Below are 20,601 nucleotides of genomic sequence, written 5' to 3' on the forward strand. Positions count from 1 at the left end.
TCCCCCGCCGCTTGAGCAATCGCGGGCGGCCCCGGCCCCGGCGGCGGAGGGAGGCGGGAGCCGGCGCTCGCCCCGCTCCGCCCCGCGGCCCCGGCGGCGGCGGCAGCGCAGAGCGGTGCGGGCAGCAGCGGCGTGCGCGCCTCTCCTCCGCGCGCGCCTCTCCTCCGCGCCCCACCGCGCTCAGCATGAAGATCGAGTTCGCCCCCATCAACATCCCCCTCAAGAGGAGGATCCAGACGGCGGCCGTGCTCCAGTGGATCTTCTCCTTCCTGCTGCTCGGTAACGGCTGCTGCTGCTTCTGCCCCTGACAAGCAGCCCTGGCTGCTCTTCCCTCCGGCTCCATGGGAAGGTGCCGCTCGGAGCCTGCTCCCACAGCCTCTGTTCTCCCTCTTCTCCTGCTTCCTTCACTCTTGCTATAGAGTCTCCTTACAGCACATCCTTGGGATGCCTGTGACTGTAGTAATAAAATACCCCTCGGGTTTCTGCTAGCTAACACTTAAGCTTTCTTGCTGATCTTGTAAAATAGCTTTATATACTGTGATTCAATAACGTTGTCACCTAAATAGGTGATAAAGGTAAGTGCTTAATAAAGAGTGATAGCAAAAGGGTTGAATTCAGCAGCTTCGATAGATTTGAGAAGTGTCCTTGCTTTAAGAAAGTGGCCCTAACAGTGTCACTAAGTGATCTCATTTCACTATGTTTTTTATAGAGAGACACTTTTAAAAATATCTTTAGCGAGGGACTCCTATCACTACACCTTTAATCACAGCAAAAAATCTTATTCTTTTGGGTAATTATGTTGAGCTTGATATAATGAGTCACTTCATAAGGTGAGTTGAGCTTTAATCCTTTGGGAACAGGTCCACAGGTTGTGAAAATCGGCACGACATTATTCAATATGCTCTTACAGAACCCACTGCTGTCAGGTGTAGAGTCTTGCATGTTATAGGACATGCTTATGGTGTTTTATGATTGTCTCTGCTTTGGGATTTACAAGGAAAGGGAAGTGCATATATCTTCCATCTTTTTGCAAGTATTTACCATTAGATGCTGGTCTGATGCGTTTCAGATAGTTGACTGTGGGGGACTGGAGCATATGGAAATGTGTGAAGCAGGGAAAGTATAAAGCACCACTTTATGTTGCTTCTAAATTGCTTGCAACTGGGTTATGAACATGGATTGTGTTTATGACCACGTAGCAAACAGACTCTGTTTTTATTCTTTACCACTGAATTAAATCTTGGCATCTCCTATCACTGCAGTCTAATAATAATCCAAGACAGTGGAAGGAAACAATTTTTATCCTAGCCTAGTTGGTAACAATGCTGCTGTCTCCTCAAAAAGTCCAGAAAATAGTGTCATCTGCTCACTAGAAAGGCACCGACTGCAGAAAATTCACCGTTGCTGCAGTTCAATAGGAGAAGCAGGCAGCTGTCTCTGCAACTGGCATTGCTAGTGAGTGAATATTGAGAGGCTGGCCAGGAGGTTTCAGTAGGGGTGATTGAACACAGTGAACATGCACGGTGGGGAGCGGTGGGAACATTTTTGCAAAAAATGCTCTAATGTCTTCAATATAAACTGATCTGCTCATGCTGTCATTGGGCTGCTCACCTTCACAGCTGTTGAAGGGGAACTCTTCATAGTTTTAAGTATCAATCATAGGTCAGTAGGAATTGTCAGGTCCAAATACTTCACTTAATACCAGGAAAAATCACCTGGTTGAATCGTAAATATCTTCAAGAAGTGAAAGAGGGGTCAGTCTGTGTGGATGCCTCAGCATTTGTCTAATATCTGCCAGTTATGAAAGAAGCTAGTTGGTAAGGTCTCAAATTCAAAAATGATGCTACCAAATCCCATAAGGGTTACCCATGTACAACTCAAGTACTGTGTGAATTCATTGCAAGAGAGATTGCATGGTTGAATTATTATTTTTATTTCAAATATATGGGTGGAACTATATTATACCAAGCAAGATCTTCTCTAGCTTTTGTCTTTCTTATGTAAAAGTATCTTCATGTTGGGGAGGTGGGGGAGTGGAAAATGAACGGAGAACACCATGATTGCTAACCGCTTGCGTTACAGATGTCATCATTCCAAGTAAGCAGCAAATAAGTAGGGTACTGGCTTCCTGAAATCATTCATGTATGGATGCATTGAGGTGCTATAGCTTAATAAATGGACTAGCAGATAAAGTAAAAGAACTGTTAAAAATGAGTACTTGGGAAGAGGAAAGCTGAGTGAGGTAAAATTAATTAAATTTGGGAAATGACAGGTGAAAACATTAGATGTGTAGAGTGAGCCACAACAGTAATGTGGATCAATTTTAACTTAAAATCCTCAATATTACTTGGATATAAAACTCTGGAAAAACTGGCATTCATTGTATGTTCCTAGCCTTGGTCCTAACAGTCACTAGCTGAATGCAAAGAGCCTGTTCAGTGCTGGTTGTTCTGAATCAGAACTGGTGATTGAAAATGCGCTTTTGCTTGGGTGCCTGAAGATCAGAGACAAGCTACTCTGAAATGCACCTATGCAATAGTTATCGACCAGCTCGAGTTGCTTGTCACGGTGTGTAGTAATAGCTAATCTGTCGCCTAAAGCTTGGGAGATAGCCCTGATAGCCCCGCACAGGCGAATAGGCTCTGCTTCTTTGCACGGCTTGCAGAGTTGGCGCTTTGTACGAGCACGTTGCTTCATTGCTGCGGCCTCAGAAGGCAGCCAGAATAAACATGCATCTGCCCCTAAAAAAGCCGTGTGGATGTACACAGAATTTCATTAAATACAAAAGGGAACTCTTTAAAATTCTGAATGTAAGTTGCTGTGCCTTCCTGTTCTCTGCTTTAAAAAGCTGCCAAAGCTTTCTCTCAAGCAGGAGGAAAAAAAAAAAAAAAGCCAAACTTTTCTTGTAGCAGTGGTTCTGTTAGTTATCTGTAAAGATCAGGGATGTGACACCAGAAGTAAAACTTGATTTTGAAATGCTGTCATCATGCATAGGAGTTTCTTCTTTGCCAGCTTCTATGGATTTGATCTAAAAAGGAATGCTGGAATTCAGCATGTACAGGATTAAGTGCAGAGTGAGGAGGCTGAACCCTCTCACAGGAATCCCAGGACTCGGTTTCCCAGTGAGGGCTGGTGCCCTGTGTGTGTTGTCACCTGCAGCCGAGCAGCGGTGGGGCCAGTCCCCTCCCTACCTGCAGGGTGTACGTGGCTCTTTAGTGTGCACCTAGGTACAGGCTCGTGAGATTCGGTATTGACTTGTAAAATAGCTAATGTAAAATCATTGTGCAAGTACAGCTACGTACATAGTACATATTAAAATGAGATGCTAAGTGCAGTGGTGTATGTTAAAGTACATCCATTTCTCTAGCAACACAACTTCTCTGTGTCTGTCTGGTAGGATGAAATGCTGCTGGCTGGATTTTGTTGGAGTCAGTTTTAAGCTGTGGCTCTGGCTTGCAGAAAAAAATAGAAATGATGAAACATTTGCTACAGAGTGGGATAATGCTGCTGGAAAAAAAAACCCTTAAGAGAAAGCAGGTGTGCAGCATAATGTGTTTAAAAAAAAAAAAAAAAAAAAAGCCTGCCTTCCCTCATCCCTCTTACTTGAATTTACTGCAATTCTTAGTTATTTGGTGCTGATTTAAGTCTTCAGATGTAGCTGGCTGAAGTTGCTGTCTTGCTCCTCTTCAAAGCCTTCCTTTTTAAAGTTCCCTCTTCTTGCCTAAGGAAACTCAGCCAAGCTGCTGTAACCTCTTCCTGGCAAGCTGAGTGATATAACTATCTTGTTTTTATCTGTCTGTACTGCTGTCCCTGACACTTATTCCTGGCCCTTGGGCAGGGACTCTTGTATGATCACAGAGAGTAACAGCACTTACTGATGCTTACCTGAGTAGTACTCTAGGAATGCTGCCTCGCTTACCTCCATCTCCGGGAGGAGCTTTAGCCTTGTCTCTGAACGGGTTTCGTTTTGTGCCTCGAAAGAGCAAGACGAAAAAATGCCTGTGCTGGGCCAGACCTGTGGACCCTCGACTCAGCACTCTGCAACTGAGGGTAAATGGTAGTGGATGCTTGAAGAGGAGTCGGAGATGGGAAATAAAGCCTGCCGGTGTTTCCTGGCACGCTGTCTCAGCATCTGCTTATCAGGAGCTTGGGGCTTTGCTTTGTACAGACCTTTGTGTTCTAGTTCTCTCTATCTGTGGTTAATCAGTGTTTGTCAACAGAATAGCTGCCTTGCTGGGAACTGGGACCAAATTCCCAAGTAAACGAGCCTCTGAGCCCCCCTCTAAACCTTTGCATCCGAAGGCTTGGGTTTGTTCTTGCAGTAACATGGAAATTCAGCTGCTTGCATAGGACTGTTTGAGTATCCTTGTGAGTAGGACTCCTAATTGTAACCAATAACCTGAGAAAGGACCTCAGCTACAAGAAGGGCCGTGTTTGAGAGGTGCTGCTTCCTCAACACCCTCCCTCCTGAAAGGAGCTCCCATATCTTCATGTCAACCTCGACCATTTCCTAGTGACCATTTTAAATAACGTCTTAGCCTCTTTTCTGCCATGGATTCTGTAACAGGTAGGAAGTAACAGTAAGGTAAGCTAATGGAATCTAAGCAGGCTAGTACTGACATCAGGGATTACATTTTTTAAAGAGCCTTTCCATGTCTGAGCTGTGGGCCGGTGCTCTGCAGGCATGGTGAAGCTCTCTTGCCTGGCAGGTTGCTTCCTCTTGGCTCTTGCACGTGTGGGTTATGTGTTGTGACCATTGCAGTTGTTTGCTGGGCCTGTTTCTTCATATATAAATCCATTCTGTTCTTTACCACTTATCTTATAAACTATTTATTATTTCCTTTCTCATGCAAATATCTGCTAAGCAGGGGGCAATTGGAGCTGCATGTCCTTCTGAAGACGTGACAAATCTACGATCAATGACGTCTAGAGGGATTATAGGGAGGGGAAAAAATTGTTAATTAGGGACTAAAACTTCCCTGCAATACTCTTCCGATGTTCCTCCAATATCATTTCTCAAGCATCTGCCTTCGGAAATACTGATGCTCCAAAGCTAAAACTGAGCAAGGGAGAGCTCTGTGGTAGGTGCATCATGGTGGTTATTGAAAAATATACTGTCTTTCATTTTTCTCCCTATAGCTGGAGGATAAGAAGTGAGATTTTTTTTCAGCTTGTCTTCTGCCCCAGGCTTGCTTTGTGTATTTGCCTGTATTCAGAATGCCTAGAGAAATACAAATACTTAAAACGACATCTGTCCCCAGGCTTTCCTTAGAAAATCGGTGGGACAACGATGTCCTGATCATCACGTCGTTTGTGCGACTAGTTCCAATCCCTGCACTCGCACAGTCTGGTCCCGGTTTTGGTGTTGTCAGCAGCTCGATGCGTTTGCAGATGCTCCACCAGGGCCTGTGGCCGAGCTCGCTCTGGCCTGGGCTGCCCCTGCCCAGGGGGGAGCGTGAGGTGCCCTCCGGGCTCGCTGGGTGCTCCGGGCAGCCCGGTGCTCCTCACTGATACCAACACCGACCGCTGGACACGGCTGCTGCCCTGCAGGTGGGGACAGGCAGGCCGGGCTATTAGCAATAGATGCTACTCGGGCATTTTTTAGCTCCTTAGTAACTGCACATGACCTGAAATTCACCCATATTTTCCTACTCAACCTGCTCATTTCCTGCTTAATCTCACTGTGGTGTTAAACTATTCTATAAATTTGTTGCCTATGGCTGTTATCTTGGAACCTACTTAGTGAGTGAAGCATCAGCCATTCAAACACTATAGGTCACGATGCTTTTGGTGCTGCTACAGACACAATATATCATTATTCATCTTTTTTGCAGCAGATTAGTATTCTCATTTTACAATGACGCAAATATTAAAAGAAAAAAAAGGAAATAAACTAATTTGCTTAATGTGGACTGACAAACCTGGTGTTCTGAGTCCCATGGTAATGGGCTCTCTTCTGACCTATATTGTTTCTTTTTCTCCATTTTTCCAATGCACCGCAGAGATTTTTAAAGCTTTAATTTGGGCTCAAGCAAAAAGATGATGCTTGTGTCCTGGAAGTGTATCCAAACAGACAGGGATACAATAAGACATTCCTCATTTGCCTGGAATTTGTTTATATATTTGTCACTTATTTACTCACTGACTTCCTTGAGGGAGAAAATACTGTGGATGTTTTTTTTTTTTTTTTCTCAGAGGCTCATTGGTTTTGAGTCATCTGTGTTTAAATCATCTTGCAGACTAATAATGCACTGAAATAATGAGGAGGAATGATAATAGCTATTTGTTTCACGTGTGTCATTGCAAATGCAGTAGTAAATGGGCCTTGTCCTGCAAGGTGCTGAGCTCCTCTCGGGAGGTGCTACTGGCAGCCAGGTAACTTGCCCCGCAGATTAACTTGCCCGGAGCCTTGCACACACTCAGGCACGTGGAGCCTGCTCTGCTTTGGCAAAGCAGTTAGATCCTTTGTGTGTTTGTGCAGTGTTAAATAGGGCTGTCTAGCACTTAGCATACTGCTTTGATTAGCTTCTGTATCAATGATGCTCTGATCCAAAACCTCTCTCAGATATTTGACTAGGTAACTAATACTAAAAGAGATGTGAGTCTTCACTGAGCCAAAAGCCCTTCCAATGGGGACAGTGGGGAATATTTCTGCCTATCAACTTTTGTATGAGAACTAAGTACTCATCATTTAATGCACTGAAGAACTTGCACTTACTCATTTAGAGTGTTAACCTTGGCATCCTGTTGAAATTATGATACCTAGAAATTACTTTAAGTTCAGGGTCTTTTCTTCAAATAACAAACATTAGTGACTTCTGTTCTCTGTTTTCGACTGTGCTGGTGTGGGCTTTCAAGCAAATTTTGTTCTCAGGAGAAGTAAAAGTTAGTGTCAGATTCGTGACACACATTCTACATCTTCTAGCACTTAGTGTTGCAGTTGATGGGAATTTACCCCATTGATTCCAAAGGACTCTGGGCCTCAGCTGTGGGGTTTTTCTAGAGTTCTTCCTGAGGTGCTAGTTTAGATGAGGATGTTGCCTGTTAAGCAGGAAGCAAAAGTGCCCCCATAGTGATGGTACCCAACAAGGAGGTGTCCTTTGGAACAGTAGAGTTGAGCATTGATCCCATTCCTGGTTTTCCTGTGGTTGTTGACTTCTCAGGAATGAGATTGGTTTTTTTTTCTTCTCTGCTTATTTTCTGCCAGTCATTCATCTCTCTTCTGCTCAATCAAATCAGCAGCTTTCCTTGCTTTATCTTCTGCTGCTGGATTCGGGTAGTTATTATTGACCCCATGGTTATTGTTTGTTTTTTTTTTTTTTTTTATTCTGGACAACGACATTTTAGAAGAAATTCAGGAAAAGTAAGTATTCACATTGGAGGAAATGTAAGAGTGCAAATAGGTCCAGTTGAGATGTTTTTCATCAGGTAGAATCTGCTTAATACAGCCAACCTGCTGTGAGTTTTCCATTTCCAAGTAATTTCTGCTAGGAAAAATCTTGCATGGAGCTTAAGAAGGCTGGATTGTTCTTACTCTTAGTCCATCAGCTTATTTCCACGTTTTCTGCCAAAGTTTACGTTGTGTTAGCCAAGATATTGACTGCCATACTTCTGTTATTCTTTATTCCCCTCTGTGCAGATGTATGAAGTCCAATATGCTTCACTGATATAGCTCCTTTTAGGATGCAACAAGGTGCTGTCCTCATGAAAGCCAATCAGTTGTGGGACATAGGAAATGTGTCGAGCTTGGAGTTGGGTGCCTGCCTAGTTACTCAGATCTGTGAGGATGGTGATGCCTGTTGGTTACTGGAAGCCGGAATAACCAGCCCGAGGCAGCTGGACTGTCGAGCGGGAGCGGGTCCCACCTGGCTCGGCCCTGTGTGGGGCACAGCTGCAAGAGGACAAGAGCTGGCAGGGCCTGCAGAGCCAGCGTTCCCTCAGACGTGGGTTGGGAGGTGTCCTAGGATCGGGCCCCCCAGTAATGTCTTCTGCCTAATTGAACACTTCTTCCTGGTTTTGTTTTGAATGGCGTATGATGCATTTCCCATGCATTGCTCTTGTGGTAGCCTGCTACAGTTCTTGTTGATGCAGACTTGAAAGTAGCAGAAGTTAAACCCATTGTCATGCTCCCAAAGAAATGACCAGTTTCCACTTAATGACATATTTAGGAACTGAATTGGAGCCTGCTAATGTCTTGGGCCAGCCTAGTGCATGACCTTGCTTAGTCGCTTCTTGTAGGCAGCCAGAACTGTCATCCCTATTTGATAGACTAGATTTGCCAAATATCACTCCCATAAGAAAAAGGTCTCACTGCTGTCTCCTCTCTCCCTTCTCCTTTCCCAGCTCAGCTCCCCTCTTCTCCCTCACCAGAGCGTTGTGTCCTTGTTAGAGCAGTGTTCTCAGGCATCCTCAAGTCGACCAGCATCTTCTGGAGCTAATTCATCTAGTTGTGCAGGGGAGTGAGAAAGAGAGACTGAGGTGATGCCCTCTTTTGCACATTCATGCAACATGGAATAAGCAGATTTCAATTAGCCTCCAGTTTGAATGCCATCCATAATAAAAACAGCAGGGTTGAGAATTCAAGATCTTGCAAGGAGATGGTGTGATTAATGCTCCTGATGGTGTCCTTTGTTTGTCTTTTACAGCGGAGTTTTGCTGTGGGTTCTTTGTAATCTTGATTCTGGGCAACTTTTGGTTTCTTGGCGTCCTGTACTTGCTGTGGCTCTACCACGACTGGGACACGCCGTGTGCTGGAGGGAGAAGGTTCCAGTGTGTGAGAAACTGGACAATCTGGAAGTACTTTAGGGAATACTTTCCCATCAAGGTGAGTAAAAGGTGTCTTGGCCAACTCTAAACTTTTGAGGGCACAGCTAAAACTTTCATGAATGCCTTTGGATGGCTAAGAGTCATCTTTGGTACAACTCAAATAGTTACTTCAGAGTGTATTGAACTTCTTAAAACATCAGGAATCTGAAATTTAGTGATAGGAAGGGGGAATGCAGGTTCATTTTCCACTTGGATGACTTGATCTGAAGATAGTGCTCTGTAAATGATACAGAAGTGATCGTTCAGGATAGATCTATTTAAATTTACTTTGTTCTGGTGTAAAACAGAACATTTTAAAGCCTTCAGAGGATATAAATGAATTGATGTCAGTTCTGTGTCCTGTCAAATTGCAATCCTTATGTTTTGTTATTTTATGTTTAAATAGAACATAGAATAATCTCTTCCACTGTCTCAAAATTTCAGCTTATAAAAACTTCAGAATTGAGTCCAGAGCACAACTACTTGCTTGGCTTTCATCCTCATGGGGTGCTGGTAGCTGGAGCCTTTGGAAACTTCTGCACTGGGCAAAATTTCAAGACTCTGTTTCCCGGGATTACTCCATACCTTCATATCACTCCCATCTGGTTCGGCTGTCCCTTCTTCAGAGAATATGTCATGAGTGCTGGTAGGTAAAAACAGAATGTCTCAGCTTATTGCTTCATGTTATAGCTCTTGCTTAAAGTGCTGTGTCTACTGCACCGATCAATGGCAAATTGCTATTTCACTTCAGTTGGATCAGCACTGGCCTGAAGTTAAAGCTCTGTTCTGTGTAGAGCCGTTGCGAAATAACTTGAAAGATTTTGATAATTTTGCTGAACGATATGATAATGTGTCCTTATTTAAAACTGATTGCAGTGAATAGTTCTATTGCTTCATAATTGCAGTTACAATATAGTGAGATCCACTGCTGGTGTAAGAGCTTTGCTGCAGGAAAGAGCCATAGTGATTTGGTTCCTCTAGGAAGGTTATTCTGAAAATAAGGTCTATTGAATCTAAAGCTTACTTTCTTTGAGCATAAGCACTGATTGTTAAATCTTGGGTATTAAGATCAAACTATATATTCCTATCTTTTAAAAAGTACCTGTTTTAGCTAACATTAACTGATTACAAGTCATGTAATCACTGATCATTGCAGATACTTCTGCACCTTCTTTTTTTGAATAATGCTTCTAGCTATGGTAAGGCAGATAGGGCAGGGAGTAGGAACCAGGTAGTCTGGGTGGCCTCCAGCAGCCATTTGAGTGTTCAGGAACCCTTTTCTGTAGCTTCATATCCCTTCTCCACCTGGCTGGTTCCCCAAACCTGCTCTACCTCAAGCTCTCTTGCTTCAGTGGCTGTGGGGCAATCCCCATTCCCTTACCCTCCTCCAGATGTGTTGTGGGCAGGAGCCCTTTCGGTGGTTCTGCCCACACTGGGGAAATGAAGGAGGCGTTGGGGGCTTCAGGGTTCCCATGCTGGCCTCGACTGTGCTTCTTAGCACTGCCAATAGCAATTGGGAGTGCTTGAGGCTTCATTTCCACACGTTATGCCTGTATTGTCACCTTGCAGAAGGGGATGTTTGAAGTAGAGCACTAGTCCTTGCACAATGGCACTTGAAAAACAAATTGAAGATAATCTCTTACCTGAGAAGTTTAAAGTCCTGCTCAGAACAGGTATCTTTTTAGCCAGAAATTAATTACTTCAAGCTTGTGCAATTGTAACAGTGATGAAAGCTCTAAAGAAACACAGAAACACTCTTTTCTGTTTCTCTAGCACTTCTCAAAAAGAGGTCATGTTCATGGTTGATACTGCGGTAATAATAAAAGATAACAAGTACTAAACTGTGGAGGAGAGAATATATAATGAAATTAGGATGAGTGTTCCTTCAGAGCAGTTTAATAGAGGAGTTATTTTACTTAAATGCATTAAACTACAGCAGATAGTTGTAACAGCGGTAAGTACAGGCAAGACAAACCTGGGCAAGACCAGATCCTGGGAGGCAGAGATCTGGCTTTCACGCCTGGCTTCTGCATGAATGCTGTGATTGTAGGGCAGCTATTCAACCACTTCCTGCTTACAGACGTGCCCAGGATGCACTTCCGATGAATATTGGAACTGCACATCCATGTATTCAGTATTCCAGGAGAATGTCTTTCCATGTAAGTTCTGTAACCTTAGGAAAGCTCCATGTTGTTCTAGTCTAGATAGATCAATGAGTGTCAGGTCCTGGTTACTAGAGGAAAAGCCGATGCAGTCGTTGGGAGTGCTGTGCTACAACTGAGGAAAGAAGACAAGGCATTGACTTGCAGTGCAGATCTGTGCTTAAGTTAGTGAGTCCTCTGCTTATTCTGTTCTGAATTTGTTTATAAGCACCTGCATCTGTTGCATTAGCCTCAGCCTCTCCATGGTGTCTGCTGCGATTCTACTAGGCACAGGAGGCTCTGCAGTAAGGAGCAGAGAGAGCCATCTGCAGAGGAGATGGCTCATCTTGGCAGAAGAGCCATCTCTTTCCTGAAGATAGCAGGTAGCTGCTGTGGTAGGCAAGAGAGTAGGTAGGTTCATGGTAGGCTCATCAGTAAGAAGTCAAAGGACGTGCCAAATACAACTACTGCATTTAGAGGTTAAACCCCAATCTTTGAACTCTGTCCTGTGCTATAATTATTTATAAATATTAGAAATATCATTTAGATATCCCTTACAGTGGAATTTATGAAATATTTGTACCTCTTTATGAGGTTCTACTGAATCGCTCTTAATGTTCGTTCCTGAAGGAATGGTCTCCGCATCCAAGGAGAGCGTCTCGTACGTGCTGAACAATGAGGGAGGTGGCCACGCATCCGTCATCGTCATCGGAGGAGCAGAGGAATCTCTGAACGCGCATCCTGGAAGCCTAACCTTGAACATCCTCAAGAGGAAAGGCTTCATTAAAATGGCCTTGAAACACGGGTAGGTTTCCCATTAAGACTGCTGCAGCAAGCATGCTTTGGATATAGCCTGCTTCATAAATATAGTACTTATTACATATAGTAAACTCATAATTAGAATCTGAAAGAGTAATTTGTGTATGAATGTTCAATGTCTGAAACAGGAGCCAGTCTGGGCATTCAGATCCAATCTGGGAATGTTGAAAGCTCCTTCTTGCCTTACATAATTTGTAAGCAGTAGGTGGAGATATTAACATATCTTGGTTATTTGTTTCTGTTGTTTTATATTGCAGTAGCAAAAAAGTAATAATTGTGAAACAGCATTAGTAAACTGTGGCTTTTATTGCTGATTGACTCAGCGATTAGTCTGTTCTGTAAATTGAAGCTGCATTGAAGTATTTCCATATCATTCGAAGAAAAAAGATTAGAAAGCTACAATTTATTTTACTAAATCACTTACAAGTGCAGTCCAGGAAGACTTTTCATCCTTATTCTAAAGAATTTTGAGGGAAACTTGTTATTTACAAATGTATATTTCTCAGAATTTGGGGATATGGGTCTCAAAAGCTTTTTTTAAACTATCAAGCATCCATCAGTTTGTTACTGAACAGAGGTGACATTAATATTTTGAATGACTTACATAATATGAGCTGTTGTGTCTGTGACAGACTGTTCTACATGCCTTGTGTATTAGAAATATTGGAACCAATGCCTTGTTCCTGCTAAGCTTTCTAGATATCAATGTGTACTCCTGGAGCTGTGTTAAGCAATGAGAGGGCAAGAAACAAAACCAAACAAAACTATATTTGAGCAAATCTAACAGTTTTTTAGCCATTAATCAGAGGAAAAATGGATGCTGAGAAGCACCTCTCCAATTTCAGGTAGGCTACTAATGTGGGCTTTTTTTATTCTAGAAACTATTCTGTGTAAAGATGACAAGAGATTTCTTTTACGCATTTTTCTAGGAATCTCATAAAGGACCTGTTCTCTCATGGAATGTAACTTTAGTCCAATTTCTACCCAGAAATAAGACCTGTATATTTAAACTGGGCCCTCAGTGCCTAAAGGAGTCTTTACCCTCTATTTGACTGCTGATTAATCCAATAAGATTGCAAACACCACCAGCAGTTTACTCTTTTTTACCACAAAGTTTACAAAAATATCTTCCTGCTTGTTTGTGAGCATGTCCAGAGATCTCTGTGATCTGAGAGATCACCAAGACTGCTGTTCATCTCATGTAAGCTGATTTGGATTGAGAAACAAGATACTCCCTCCTGGCCTTGATTTCAAAAGCAGCCTTATGCAGGTTGACAGGTTTGGGCTCCTTGCAGAACACAGTGGCCACTCCTTTCATGAAGCCCTTACAAGGGGTGGTCCTCGTCCTTAATAAATCAGCTCAGTGTTTGCACTGCCCAGCAGCATGAAATGGGCATCAGGAGGTCCCCTGGCTCAACTCCACAGGTCTTCACCACTGCAGGTGACCCTGGGTCTGCGCATCTTCTGGTGCTCTGCCTCTGTAGCACTGAGTATCAAGAGGGCATCAACAGTGCAGGGGGGTAGCGCTGTTCCTGCACTGCTCTCTTCCCGTGTGCCCCAAACATGTATGCAGAGTCCTCTGCACTTCTGGAGAAGACATTTTGGCCCAAGGTAACACAGTACCTGATATAAAGTGAAGAAATTCCAAAGACATAAATGATGAATCAGCTAAATTGTCCTTAGTTTCATAATCAGAAGATACTTGCTTCTTTGTTGCAGCCTCCTACAGAGTGTCTTGCAAAAGCTTTTAGTGAGCAGATTAAAATAAATCCCACACTCTCAGGGTGTATACAAAATGCTATTGCACCACTAGATTTTCCTGTTTGTTTTAGAGTTGTAGTTAAAAAAATAAAAATAAAATAAAATGGAGTATATACAGAGCCGTGCTATTTTCTGGGCTTTCTGTTGTTTCCTTTTCAGTGAGAGCAGAGTGGGAGCTGGGAGCACTCAGGATGCCTGAGTTTTTGGGAGCTATGGAAGCTCTTGGTCTTCTCTGTGCAGGTGGCTGTGACTGTCCATGGTACCGGCTCTGTCCTCAGCACATCCTCGGGCATTTGTGCTTCAGGAATTCATCATGACAGAATTACTAGCAGTGCTGCTAATGTAGTTAGGCTTTCCTCAAAGACAGTATAAACAGAATAGAGCTAAAATACAGAAATTAAGACTCAAGTCCAGCAAATAAAATACCTTGGTGACCTCCAGAGATTGATCAGAATTCTTTTGGCCTTTAATATTTAGTATTTTTTTAAAAGCTTAAGCTGTTGAACTATGGAAAACTATTGAACTCTTTTTGATAAAGTTAAATATAAAAAAAAATGCAGTCAAGATTTGAAATACTTTTTTAGTAGATGCTAGCACTGATTCCATGAGCCTAAGGAGTTTATCCAGGTGGTAATCAGTGCGTTTCCTCCCACCCAACTCATGAACTGAACCAAAATTCATTAAGTTGTGTGTGAGCCAAAGTGAATTAGTATAATTTCTGTGGGGTATGATTTGACCTTTGATAGTAACAGATTAAGGCTAATGTTTCAGAAGCCTGGAGGAAGCAGGATTTCACCAGGAGTTGGTCAGCAGGCAAATTTGGCTTTGGACTCGTGTCTGGAAGAATATCTACTCTTTACCATGTTGTTTGTGCTGAGGCCAAGGGTGTGCCGCACTCGGGTCAAAAGGCTGGGGAAGGCCAAGGTCTGACCCAAACAGCCAGGAGCATTACCAGGTTAGCAACAGGGCTTCCTTGCTTGCCCACGGAGAAAATGCAGTGAAAACTTGTCTGGATTTGCTGAAATACTGGTGGATAAGATCATAATTATGATATATGGATAATTATGTATTTTTACAACTACAACTAATTATTAAAATTTGCAAAAGGTAGCAGCCAACTAAATACTTCCTTAAAAGCTAGCTGCTAGTTGCGTGTGAATGACTTCAAGAGCATATTCCACTTCTTAGGTGAAATGCCTCCTCTTGCTGATGAACTTGAGGGCCCCTGAGCTGCTGGGCAGCAGCAGCCTGCCCACGGTGGCAGTGAGCGGTGCTGCACGGACATGGACACGGGCTCCTCCAGCGCTCACTGTGGTTCTGACTCCTTTCCAGGGCTCATCTGGTCCCGGTGTTTTCCTTTGGTGAAAACGAGCTCTTCAAGCAAGTTGCAAACCCCAGAGGTTCCCGGCTCAGAAGCATCCAGGAGAGGCTGCAGAAGATCATGGGCTTTGCTCTGCCACTGTTTCATGCCAGGGGTGTATTTCAATACACTTTTGGCCTAATACCTTACAGGCAACCTATTCATACCATCGGTGAGTTCCTTGTGCCTTTTCCAATGCTTTTTGGTTTTAAAGTGTGAAAATGTGCCTCTAGTATCTGTATAAATCTGTTCCAACAAAAACAATTGACTACTGAACATTTAAAGCAAGGATGTGAGATTCACTCCCAGCTGAGAAAGGGGCCTCCTTTCACCCTTCTCCCATTCTGTCTCATGCCAAATCTCATTCTTAATTCCTCAGGAATCCTCAAGGAGACCCAAGGGGTGTTCTGCAAAGGCTGAGCGTGTATTTTGGATAGACCATTTTTAGTCAGATCCTGAGTGACTGAATCTGATTGTCCAGAAAAATAAAGCTGCCCTTGTATTTCACTCTGGACATCCTTCCTTCCAGAGGAGGGATGATGTAGTTTTAGTATGGAGCAAATCAAAATATGCAAGATGCAGCAGTAGTAATTTATGAGAAATTTAATGCAGGCCTGCCTACCTGACTAGGGCATATATTTAAATGTTTTGGAAAAGTCTTAACCTTTTAAACCCTATGTTGTGCCTAGGCAGGTCAAAAATGTTGCTTGCTTAAAAGCCGAAATATGTCCAAAACACAGGAATGAAAATGAGGCATTTTGGGTGCTTTTTCACTGGGTATGATATCAAGACTGTTCCGAACATTAATTGAAACAAATCTTCAACACATTTACTACAAGAGCCAGAGCGTGTCCACAGCTGAAATACAGCAGTGCTGCAAATCAGCAAGAGTCTTGCAACAGAACCTGTTATATGAAATCCCTTATCTTCAGCGTGCGTTAGCTCCTGTTTGAAAACCCTTATCGTGTCTGCGGGTTCCTGGAGCGCTCCTCCGAGTGGCTCAATCGGGCGCTGAAAGCCTTAGCTCAGCTCCTGAGAGCTCGGCGAGCTCCACCCGACAGCGCGGCCCGTTGGGGGCTCCTGCGCCCGGGGCCACGGCTACTCCCAGAGCCTCCTTCCCTCAAGCCAGGGGTGCAGCTCGCCACCATCCAGATAGCAAAGTCTGCGCGCTCTGGGCTGCGTGACTGAGAGTAATTTGGTTTGCCTGGGAATTATTGCTGCTTGCAGGAGCAGAATGGCAAATTAGGGAGAGCTACACAGTTTTCAGCTTCATGCAGGACCTGGAAATTCCTTATTTGAGCTGCAGTGACTTCATACCCCCAGTGTCTTACTCAATGCAGGGCTGCGTTCTGCCCCTGTTCATGTAAAGACTGAATTTCAGCACTGCGGGGCCAGGGAGCTCTTGGCAGCAGCAGCTGCAGCAGGAATCTGCAGGATCAGCCCCTTTGCAGTCAGTTACACCTGCCCTGCCTTTGTCAACACCTTCCCATCTGAGGTGAAACATCTGCTGAAAGGGATTTCCAGTGCTTGGCAAAGGCATCCGACAATCTGTTCAAGCCATCTTTTCAATAGACTTCTACTGTGTGATCTTGGCCGTGTCTGTTAAGCTTCCAGAGCCTCTTTTGTTTTTCAGCAAAAGAAAAACAGATGTCAAAACTGCTGGTGACTAATATTGCTGTTGGAGTCTCTTTCACAGTGGGCACCTATTCAGATCAGAAAGGGGCACAGTGAGAAGCAGACATTTCAGTTGGCATGTTCTCTTGCACTTATAGAACTTCACCTGTAGTATCTTGAGTTCTCCTTTTTCTCCAGCTTAAGCATGTCCTGAGCCTGCAAGGATTTGTAGCAGGATTTGTTTTTTCAAACCCAACATTACCTGGATGCAAAGCTGGCTTGCCCTGAGGGGTGGCGGATGACAGCTCACCTTTGCCGTGAGAAGCATCTTCCAGCAAACTCTTGATTTCTGTTACTCACCTGAATGAAACCCACTGCCTGCAAAGGGTCTGGACAAAAAGAGAGCTAGAAGAAGAGAAGGCTGGGGCTGACTGGCAGGTTGTGACCCAGGGTAGCAAGGCAGCTAAAAACCTGCAGGATTTTACTCCTTGCTCTACACTTACTGCTAGAGATGGGAAGAGCTGCAAAAAACTCTGTATTATTTTTCTGAGCACAGACTAACCAGAGCAGTCCAGCCTGGAACTCGCTAACTCTAGCAACTCGCTAAGCATCTGTAAAAATGCTTGAGCCTTGAAATGTCTCCCAGCTCAGCAGGGTATCGCCTAGGCTGGCCGGCACCAGTGGGCCCGGGCATTTACTCTGCCTGTTGAATTTTACACCTGTTTTGAACTTGCTCTGCAGAATGCTCCATAAATGGCCCACAGCCCGCACCAGGGTACCCTGCAGTGTAAACTGTATCTTCAGGCTACAGCCAACACTCCCTGTTTGTTCTTTTGCTGCCAAACTACTGAGTAGAGTTTTTTGGCTATTTTTTATTTTTAAACCCATTTTTGTCTGAACTCAAATGAAAGAAAGTGGAAAAAACAGCCCCAGGTTTGTGAAAGGTGGAAAGGGGTCCAAGGCTAAGAGAACTGGGCTGTGGTTCTGTCGCCTCACAGCTGTGACGGAGCTAGGGGTGAGGGAGGAACGTTTTATTTTAAAAGAGGTGTCAGTGAAGCTAACCTTGCTGTTGTGTTTAATTTACAGTGGGAAGTCCCATCCCTGTGAAAAAGAACTTGAATCCTACCAATGAAGAGATTGAGCAGCTACATGAGCTATACCTACAGAAACTGAATAAATTATTTGAAGACCACAAAAGAAATTATGGGATCCCTGAGCAGAGATGTCTTGTCTTTGAGTAGTGAATTACAATTTGTGATTACAAGGATCAACGTGGGAAAAAAAATTGGTTAAATATGTCTTGAAAAATGTCTTTCTTGCAATCTATATTTTGTTATCTTTAATTCTTCTTGTTTAAGGAATAATTTCAAGAATGGATTGTTTGATTTTTATTTTTTAATCTTATGGGGGGAAAAAAAGAAATCCTTAGGGCGTGATTGGGGAAGCCATTGCTGTTCTAAGTTGTTTTTTTTTTCGATTCTTCTGTACTAGAAATGCTAGTGAGAGACTCGGTGCAGATGTTCCTACCACCATGTTTTGGGCAGAGAAAATGGCCCTAGCATGGGATCAAGAGCAGGAGAGGTATAACCCGCCCCCACCGAAGCATGTAATTAGGACTTGCTAGCATGTGTGAAAAATCAATTTGTTCTTTGAATATCAAAGAAATCCTATTGCTTTTCTATAAAAATGAAGCTGTTTTTTCAGTAGATGGCTATTATGACCTATTTATATAGGATTTCAGGAATATTGTGCACTTTCTGCCTTAAAGAAGATATCACCAAATGTGATATCTAACTTATGGAGCAGATTAAGCTCTGCTGGGAGGAAGAACAGTGTGAGTTGCTCTATATTCATGCATTTCCTGGGTAGTGGGAAGCACTGAATGGCGTGACATCCTTCATCCCATGGACACACTGTGCTTTTGATCATCGGTTTGTGCGATGCCACAGCTGGGTTTGGCAGCTCGAGCTCCCAGGAGGGGCAGGCACAGTGCAGGTGTTTAGCACTGAAGCTGCTGGGGGAGTCATGTGGATCTTGCATGTCATGGGTATTCAGAGTTAGTGTTCTGGACACTGGCACAGAGGAAGTGAAGCCCGCTTTGTTCAGTCTAGCTCTGAAACTATAGGAGGAAAGGGTGCTTGTTATGCTTTTTTCCTCCTCTCCTGAATCCTAGTTCTCTGAAGACCAGTGGATGGGGAGGCAGACTGGGAGGTTTTATTCTTCTTTCCTACTAGTTTGATTGAACCAAATTCTAACCTGTGGTTTCCTGATCTGGAAAGCTGCCTGTCACCGTGGCACAGCTGTAGCTGCCAAGGCAATGCGAGCACTTGTGCTTGACAGAAGATTTTGCTTAAGTATGGATGTCTTTTTTAAAATAGATATATATATATCTTGGTCTTTTTCATTTAAAATGCCTAGGCCTCCAAGATGATGATTTGTGAAGAAAATTGTAATTTTTTTTATATATGAGAAGTTTACTGTATTTGTGAGTGTTTTCTGTCCGTGCTTGGGCTCTGCAAATCTGAGTTTATTGAGAAGTGTGTGCTTTGCCTTAAGCAGTTTTGCTTCCTGAATGTTTTATCAGGTGCCCTGACAGGATGTGCGTGGGCTTGTTGGGCAGCCTGGGGCACCTGCAGCCCTGCCAGTTGGCAGCACTGGGCTCTAGGAGTAGTCCTGTTGGCCCCATGGAGACCTTGGGCTCGTTGTGCGCTTGGAGCCTTCCTAGCACAAGCGTGGCTGTGGTTCGGAGAAGTGTTAGAAGTCTAGGGAAAAAAGATCTGTAGCCAGATGAATGTCTTCCAAGAAACGGGTGGAAGCGGTGTGACTCCTGAGGAATGGACTGCCCATGAACCCAGGCCCCAGCGTTGAGCAAGTGTCTGCCGTACAGGACACATGGATGTTAGTGTAACCTGTTCCAAAAAAACCTCCGTACAAGGTATGGTTTGCTCGGGAGGGCTGTGCCTTCTAGTGCATGTCTGTCACTTGGGAATGACCAGCACTGAGATGGTAAATCCCACTCATGGTTTCCCTAGGACTACAGATGCCTTTAGGAGCCAGGATGAGAGCTGGAGTTTTTGATGTCGAGAGAGGCAGCTCTCCTTCCCTGGCAGGCTGCTGCCAGCATGTCCATAGCTCTTCTCATACCCAGTTTAGCTTTCCCGGTGCTGAATCCTTCCCAGGGCTTGGCTGTCTCATGATGATTGCATGTGATGACTATGTGCATGTACAAAACTTTAAATGGCTTCCTGTCCTCATCCAAAAGCAGTGGTTTAGGAGCAGGGCTTGAGAAGAGGAAATGCTGTGAGCGTTTGACGTGAGCTTAAGATCCAGGAGTATTTCAGCTTTTGGAATAGCAAATGCCTAGGGGATCAGACATCCCAGATTTGATACTTGGAAGGGGCGTTTAGGGTCCTGAGGCCCTGAGGAGTGGATTTTTATTAATCCAGCTGTGCGAAGCTGCCATTTGAGCTCATCTCTTGTTGCTTGCCCTGACGAGAGGCACTCGTGCAGTGACCGAAGACGGACTGGGTCAGCCTGCCCTCCCACATCACCTGGTCTAATAAGATGCTTCCTCTCATACTCAGTCTGTTTTATCACATTACTGTAATGATACAGAAGCTCAGGATGTACATTTTCAAGCCATAGTGTGGGTTGAAGATAGGAACTGCTTGCATTGCTGTTAATTAAATTAGCCCCAAATTCTAGGGAACTGGAGGATACTGATTTGGGAGGGAGGGGGACATACCCGGTCCTGAATGTACCAGGATGTGTATAAGCTCACCTCTGAAATCCATGAGAAAAGTGTTTGAGGGCTCTAAATGCCATTCATAACCTGCACAGTTAGAGCAACTAGGAGTGGCTACTAATATTTTTATTGGTTTGTAATCCAGGAAGATAGAGGAAAGAAACTAAGGTCTCCAGGCAACTGAATCGTGTTATTGCTCTGCACGTACAGTTGCTCTCCAAGTGCTGTGTTGCCTAGGCGGGTCCTGCACCTTACATTTGTAAACAAACTTGCCATGCTTAGTGTGTCTAGGACAGGATTATGCTGAGTTAGACCAGCAGTTTGTACAAGAGCAGTGCTGAGCAGAGGCCGTGGGG

The 20,601-nt window shown here is 44.0% G+C and overlaps 1 protein-coding gene across 1 annotated transcript; it reads left to right on the forward strand.

Annotated features, from left to right (window-relative positions):
* The first annotated feature begins 185 nt into the window (after positions 1–185).
* On the forward strand, positions 186–20,228 carry MOGAT1 (monoacylglycerol O-acyltransferase 1). The gene is made up of 6 exons (XM_026040086.1): positions 186–279; positions 8,646–8,824; positions 9,250–9,451; positions 11,577–11,751; positions 14,859–15,058; positions 17,587–20,228. Exons 1-6 carry the CDS (start codon positions 186–188, stop codon positions 17,739–17,741), a joined length of 1,005 nt encoding a protein of 334 aa, XP_025895871.1. The 3' UTR covers positions 17,742–20,228.
* The last annotated feature ends 373 nt before the right edge of the window (positions 20,229–20,601 follow it).

The sequence above is a fragment of the Nothoprocta perdicaria genome, unplaced genomic scaffold, assembly GCF_003342845.1.
Source record: "Nothoprocta perdicaria isolate Ctin4 unplaced genomic scaffold, notPer1 scaffold_25, whole genome shotgun sequence".
NCBI classification, from domain to species: domain Eukaryota; kingdom Metazoa; phylum Chordata; class Aves; order Tinamiformes; family Tinamidae; genus Nothoprocta; species Nothoprocta perdicaria.

Excerpts from the sequence above, each read along its gene's own strand:
- MOGAT1 (XM_026040086.1), top strand. The coding sequence starts at position 186 with ATGAAGATCGAGTTCGCCCCCATCAACATCCCCCTCAAGAGGAGGATC. Across the intron at positions 280-8,645 it reads CTTCTCCTTCCTGCTGCTCG|CGGAGTTTTGCTGTGGGTTC; the intron begins GTAACGGCTGCT and ends TGTCTTTTACAG. Across the intron at positions 15,059-17,586 it reads GCAACCTATTCATACCATCG|TGGGAAGTCCCATCCCTGTG; the intron begins GTGAGTTCCTTG and ends TTTAATTTACAG.